The 6,643-nt window shown below is 52.2% G+C and overlaps 1 protein-coding gene across 25 annotated transcripts; it reads left to right on the top strand.

Moving 5' to 3' along the window:
* Positions 1–268: 268 nt before the first annotated feature.
* PSRC1 (proline and serine rich coiled-coil 1) lies at positions 269–5,790 on the top strand. Of its 25 annotated transcripts, none has more exons than XM_003808342.5 (8): positions 269–2,283; positions 2,610–2,666; positions 2,771–2,828; positions 3,286–3,727; positions 4,095–4,209; positions 4,300–4,569; positions 4,857–4,950; positions 5,190–5,790. In XM_003808342.5, the coding sequence occupies exons 2-8, from the start codon at positions 2,648–2,650 to the stop codon at positions 5,191–5,193; spliced, it is 1,002 nt and encodes a 333-aa protein (XP_003808390.1). In that variant the 5' UTR covers positions 269–2,283; positions 2,610–2,647; the 3' UTR covers positions 5,194–5,790. The 25 variants fall into 25 exon arrangements, with proteins under 25 accessions (XP_003808390.1, XP_008958695.1, XP_054971001.1 ...); XM_008960447.4 differs by having other exon boundaries at positions 2,615–2,666; XM_055115013.2 differs by having other exon boundaries at positions 2,134–2,272.
* Positions 5,791–6,643: the final 853 nt, after the last annotated feature.

Here is a 6,643-nt window from a genome sequence, read left to right on the forward strand (position 1 = left end):
TGGTAGGCTATTTTTATGGTTATTTCTTGATTATATGCTAAACAAGGGGTGGATTATTCATAGGTTTTCTGGGAAAGGAGCATGATTTCCTGGAACTGAAGGCTCCTCTCCCTTTTATATCATATAGACGTTGCCATAGCATTTGTAAACTGTCAGGACGCTGGCAGGAGTGTCTTTTAGCATGCTAATGAATTACAACTAGCATATAATAAGCAGTGAGGATGACCAGCTGTCACTTTCTTTTTTTTTTTTTTTTTTTTTTTGAGACGGAGTCTCACTCTGTCGCCCAGGCTGGAGTGCGGAGGTGCGATCTCGGCTCACTGCAAGCTCTGCCTCCCAAGTTCACGCCATTCTCCTGCCTCAGCCTCCCGAGTAGTTGGGGCTACAGGGGCCTGCCACCACGCCCGGCTAATTTTTTGTATTTTTAGTACAGACGGGGTTTCACCGTGTTAGCCAGGATGGTCTGGATCTCCTGACCTCGTGATTCGCCCGCCTCGGCCTCCCAAAGTGCTGGGACTACAGGCGTGAGCCACCGCGCCTGGCCTACTTTCTTTACCATCTTGGTTTCTGGCAGATTTGGCCGGCTTCTTTACTGCACCGTTTTATTAGACGGATGTTTGAGACCTGTATCTTGTGCGGACCTGCTGTCTCCTCCTGTTGTTACCAGAAAGGGGTCCGGATCCAGACCCCAAGAGAGGGTTCTTGGCCCTTGCACAGGAAATAATTCAGGGCAAGTCCATAAAGTGAAAGCAAGTTTATTAAGAAAGAAAAGGGATAAAGAATGCCTACTCCAGAGGCAGAGCAGCCCGGAGGGCTGCTGGTTGGCCATTTTTATGGTTATTTCTTGATTATATGCTAAACAAGGGATGAATTATTCATGAGTTTTCCGGGAAAGGGGTAGGCAACTCCCTGGAACTAAGAATTCCTCCCCTTTTTAGACCATGTAGGGTAATTTCCTGATGTTGCCATGGTATTTGTAAACCGTGGTGATGCTGTCTGGAGTGTCTTTTAGCATGCTAATACATTATAATTAGCGTATAATGAGGACTGAGGACCTCCAGAGGACAGTTTCATCGCCATCTTGGTTTCGGTAGGTTTTGGCTGGCTTCTTTAACGCATGCTGTTTTACCACCAGGGTCTTTGTGACCTGTATCTTGTGCCAACCTCCTATCTCATCCTGTGACTTAGAATGCCTAACCTCCTAGGAATACAGCCCAGGTCTCAACCTTATTTTACCCAGCCTCTATTCCAGATGGAGTCGTTCTGGTCTGAAGCCTCTGACAAGTTCACTGGTGGCCCGGGCAACATTTAGAAACAACAGAGACAACACTCCTAACAAGTTGGTTTAAGCATTTTACAAATACTGCTTTTAGTTCAGAGGGGGCTACTTACAAACACCCCCTCTAAATCCCCTAAGGGCACACGGTAGAAAACGCCTTCATAATTATCCTCGTAACACCGTAACTGCGAGGACCAACATCCTCCTTTCACAGATAAGCGAAGAGAGGTGAAAAGAGGGCAAATATACTCAAGGCAGCCGCCTCTAAACCGAAACTTGGGTTCTGAGGTCAGTTAAACTTGGGTTGCATTTGAACCCAAGCCTGCCTGCGTGAAAAGCCCGTTGCTTTCTTTGCACCTCAGCTGCCTCAGGTTCTTGAAGAGGCGATGGAGGATGTACTTCTAAGAGAACCTCAATATACCTACAATGTAAGTGTTTAGGTGCTCCCTTAACTTGGAAAAAACCCACAACTGAGGAACCTCGGCCAATGCGGCGCCTGCATATTGAGTGCGCCCAAGAAAACGAATTTCCTCCCGTAGAGCGTCGGTTAGCGGCCACGTTAGGCAGCACGACCGTTCTGGAGACTGGGTGCTCGGCGGCCCAGCAGAGGGAGGGGGCCGGGGCGCGAGTTCCATACTCGTGGGTCCGTTTCTTCCCTCCTGGCCAGCCGCGCTCTGCTCCCATCTGCCTACGGGAAAGAGAGTCTCCGCGCACGCGAGCACGCGCACTCGCAGCCTCAACCCTCGGCTCCGCCACCGGGATGCAGTCTTCTGGGAACGGTTCTCCCCCAGCCCCCACCGGCTGACTTCCGGCCGGCAGCTCCTCAGCCCCTCCCCCTGAGGATTCACCAATCACGGTGCGCGTGTGGCTTGAGTAGGTGGGGCCTGAGAGATTCGAAAGGAGCCCCGCCCCCTCGGAGCTGATTCCCGGGACTAGGTTGCGGGAGAAAGCCTGTTGCGTGGAAGATAAGGCGGCGCGGGAAGTGGACACAGGGTGGGCTGGAGGTGTGCTTCGCGTGTGATGCCAGGGGAGTGGAAAGGTGGCTTGGGGAGTGCAGAACCCTGAGGATAGTGGCGGGGAGGAAGATGGGGCGTGCAGGCCGCCCCCAGTGAGGAGAGGCCAGGATGCAGGGCGGCTCCAGGGCAATCTGGGCAGTTGGGGGAGCCCTCCGTATCGTTCCCGGAGGTAGCAGGAGTAGCTGTGCGGGAGGTGCCACTCCTGGGCGCTTGCTTTGCCTCCAGCATGACCCCCGACCCTGGCTTGCACCTTGAATCTAGCTGCGAGCCTTGGGCAGAATGGATACCTGAGGAAAGGTATGGTTTCTCTCCAGCTCAGATCTAACTGGACTCTCGCTCCTGCTGGCTGGACATGGAGGATTTGGAGGAAGGTAAGGAAAGGAGGGAGGGAAGAATGAAAGGGAGGAGTGAGACCCAGCGATGGAGAGCTGCATCAGGGACCCATGACTGGCTTTCATTCTTCTTTCCCCTTCAGATGTAAGGTTTATTGTGGATGAGACCTTGGACTTTGGGGGGCTGTCACCATCTGACAGGTACCAGCCTCTTTATCCCACTTATTTTCCTCTAACAGTACCTCTTTGTCGCGAATCCCTTACTGCTGAATTATTGGCTTGTGTTGGTAACTTAGCAAGGTTTGGCGCACTTGGGGCTGCTGGGCGGCTGGCTGACTCGGGCCTCTATGACACTATTGGTAGCGGGGAGAGAAGGGAGAAGCTGGAGTTAGATTTCAGGGTGTTAAGAAGAAGGATAAGTGGATTTGCTGCATCTCCATCCTGGCATCATTTCTGATGTCCGTAAATGCTAAAGGCCTATTAGGCCCCATAGAACCAGGTATCTCATCGCCCAGAGGCCACATCTCACAGCCAGCATGGGCATCAGGGCCTAGGGTCATGTCCCTGGCTCTGTTGTGGGGCTTTTTTGCAGTCTCCCTTGCATAATCTCCTGTTCCCTTTTGCATGGGCATGATGCCTGGTTTGTTTCCTGTCTCAGCCGTGAGGAGGAAGACATAACAGTGTTGGTGACTCCAGAGAAACCACTTCGACGGGGCCTCTCCCACCGAAGTGACCCAAATGCAGTGGCACCTGCCCCCCAGGGTGTGAGGCTCAGCCTAGGCCCCCTCAGTCCAGAGAAGCTGGAGGAGATCCTCGATGAGGCCAACCGGCTGGCTGCTCAGCTGGAGCAGTGTGCCCTGCAGGATCGGGAGAGCGCAGGCGAGGGCCTGGGGCCTCGCCGAGTGAAGCCCAGTCCTCGGCGGGAGACCTTTGTGCTGAAGGATAGTCCTGTCCGAGACCTGCTGCCCACTGTGAACTCTTTGACGCGGAGCACCCCCTCCCCAAGCAGCCTGACGCCTCGACTCCGGAGTAATGATAGGAAGGGGTCAGTCAGGGCTCTCCGGGCTACATCTGGAAAGAGGCCCTCCAACATGAAGAGGGTGAGTTGAGAGAGTTGAGTTGGAGGTGTGCCCCAGACATGGTGTGTGCCATGATGCAGGGAGTGGTTTCCTTATTGGTAAAACAGGGATAGTATTTCTACATCTAGAATTGTTGGAATTAAATGAGAACCATGAAAAAAGAGAACCAAAACTCTTACCACAGTGTCTGAGTATATGTCTATGATAAACTCAATAAATGGTATTGGCAATAGTGATGGTGATGGTGATGTGGTGATGTTAGCAGCTAACTTCTACCCTTCCTTACTGGGATGTAGACAACTCTCCACCTCTATTTCTTAATTCCTTAAGCCACAGAACAGATATTTTTTCCACTCTAGTCTTTTTTCTCTCTCTCTTTGTGTTTCAGGAGTCACCCACTTGCAATCTGTTCCCTGCATCCAAAAGCCCAGCATCTTCTCCTCTTACCCGATCGACTCCCCCAGTCCGGGGGAGAGCCGGGCCCAGTGGGAGAGCAGCAGCCAGTGAGGAGACCAGAGCAGCCAAGTTGCGGGTGAGTGGGAGTGGGGAGTTTGTGGGATTGACCCTGAAATTTCTCCACTCCTCTCCACCAGGCCCACCCACCCCCATCAGATCCGTCCTGGCCCCACAGCCTTCTACCAGCAACTCTCAACGCCTGCCCCGGCCGCAGGGAGCAGCTGCTAAATCTTCCAGTCAACTGCCCATTCCCTCGGCCATCCCCAGGCCTGCCAGCCGAATGCCACTCACCAGCCGGAGTGTGCCACCTGGCAGAGGTGCCCTACCTCCGGATTCTCTGTCAACTCGAAAAGGGCTTCCAAGACCAAGCACTGCAGGACCCAGAGTGCGGGAAAGTGGACACAAGGGTAAGAGGTCAGGAGGAAGAATTCCCGCCCTTGCCCAGCGTGTCCTCACCCTCCCAGAGCTGTCAACAGTGACCACTTTTGCCATCCTTATTGCAATTCAATTGGAAGATGGGGAGACTGAGTTACAGAGAGGATATGGGGCTGGACAGAGTCTGAGTCTTAGTTTTCAAATACCTCATGGTCAGGGGGAGAGTACTAATCCCACACTCGCTCCCTTCATCCAGTATTTCTTTTCGAGGTCAGTTAAACTTGCTGCTAACTCATTTCTTTTGTTAACCCCCATGAAGTTCCTGTTTCCCAGCGACTAAATCTTCCTGTCATGGGTGCCACTCGCAGCAATCTGCAGCCCCCCAGGAAAGTGGCAGTCCCAGGACCTACCAGGTCAGTCTGGTCCTCCCTTGCCCGTCCTGTCTCCCTACCCCACCATCATCTGGGATTCCAAGCTGTTATGCACATCAGCCCTGAATTTTGTATGGAAAGATGGAGAGAGGAGGGGAGCCTGGGGCAGGGGAAGGGGGATCCCATTTCTTCCCACCCTGAGGAGCTTGAATTCTGCTGGGTGACAAATGGGCTTGAGGAAGAAGGGCATTTTAAAGCAGTTATTCCTTCTATTTCTTTAGGTAAAGAGATCAGGACAGCAAGCAAGACTTCAGTAGCAAACCACTACAGTCAGTACCTGGACTCGCCTCTACCCAGCAGACCCTGACTCCAGCAGATTCTGGCCCAGGGACAGGAGGAAGAGATGCCACCAGGGCTGGTCTCCCAGGAGTAGAGACCATGGGAAATGGGGTGGATTAGGATTGAGCTGGAGAAGACTTAAACTCTCTGGGTTGAAAGAAGATTAGGGGAAAAGAGGTCACCTTCCAGCAGTGAAATGAACAAATAGAAGATGAGAAGTACAGGCAAGTGGTTTGTCTTTATCCACCCCCACTGTTGTGGTCAGCCCCAGAGAATTTTATCTTCTTCCTTGGCATTGGTTCACTGGACATTTCCATGTGAGCGGCCTCCGTAGCTAACCTCCCTGCCCTCTGAGGAGCCATCTTCCTGAATCGCATTCTCTACTGGACTCTGGCCTGCTTGGAGAGGTGGCAGCAGGCACCTGGTCTTCAGAAATTGTTTCCTGTGAATTCTGTGACTCCTAATAGGCCAGTTTGTGATAAGCTTACTCTATGAGTCTTCATTTTTCTAAAATAAAGTGAATGTATTTTTATATTCTCTGTATATCTGGAAGTCGTTCCTGCTCCTATTTCTTTCTTTTTTTTTAGACAGAATCTTGCTCTGTCACCCAGGCTGGAGTTTAATGGCGCGATCTGGGCTCACTGCAACTTCCACCTTCTGCGTTCAAGCAAGTCTCCTTTCTCAGCCTCCCGAGTAGCTGAGATTACAGGCGCCTGCCACCCACGTCCGGCTAATTTTTTGTATTTCTAGTAGAGACGGGGTTTCACCATGTTGGCCAGGCTGGTCTCAAACTCCTAACCTCAGGTAATCCACCCGCCTCAGCCTCCCAACATGCTGGGATTACAGGTGTGAGCAACCGCACCCAGCCCCTGCTCCAATTTCTCTTTTTTTTTTTTTTTTTTGAGACGGAGTTTTGTTCTTGGTGCCCAGGCTGGAGCACAATGGTGCGATCTCAGCTCACTGCAATCTCTGTCTCCCGGGTTCAAGGGATTCTCCTGCCTCAGCCTCCCCGAGTAGCTGGGATTACAGGCATGCACCACCACATCTGGCTCATTTTGTATTTTTACTAGAGATGGGGTTTCTCCATGTTGGTCAGGTTGGTCTTGAACTCTCAACCTCACGTGATCCGCCCGCCTCGGCCTCCCAAAGTGCTGGGATTACAGGTGTGAGCCACCGCACCCAGCCCCCTGCTCCAATTTCTAACAAATTTGGAGTAAATCTCTAATTCCAGGCAGGGAGCCAGGATGGGCCTCCTAGGCAGGGGCCTGAATAGGCCCTAGGGCCTTGAGATTCCAGCTTATCAGGCTGTGACTGCTCCCCTTGTTGGCATTAGACAAGGACAGGCTGCCTTTCCCCAGGTCTCATGTATCATTGGAAGGTCCAGATGAAAGTTAAG

This window comes from Pan paniscus, chromosome 1 (assembly GCF_029289425.2).
Source record: "Pan paniscus chromosome 1, NHGRI_mPanPan1-v2.0_pri, whole genome shotgun sequence".
NCBI lineage: Eukaryota > Metazoa > Chordata > Mammalia > Primates > Hominidae > Pan > Pan paniscus.

Coding starts and splice junctions, on each gene's coding strand:
- PSRC1 (XM_008960441.4), top strand. Junction 2,829..3,285: donor GGGCTGTCACCATCTGACAG/GTACCAGCCTCT, acceptor TTCCTGTCTCAG/CCGTGAGGAGGAAGACATAA. Junction 3,728..4,094: donor GGCCCTCCAACATGAAGAGG/GTGAGTTGAGAG, acceptor TTTGTGTTTCAG/GAGTCACCCACTTGCAATCT.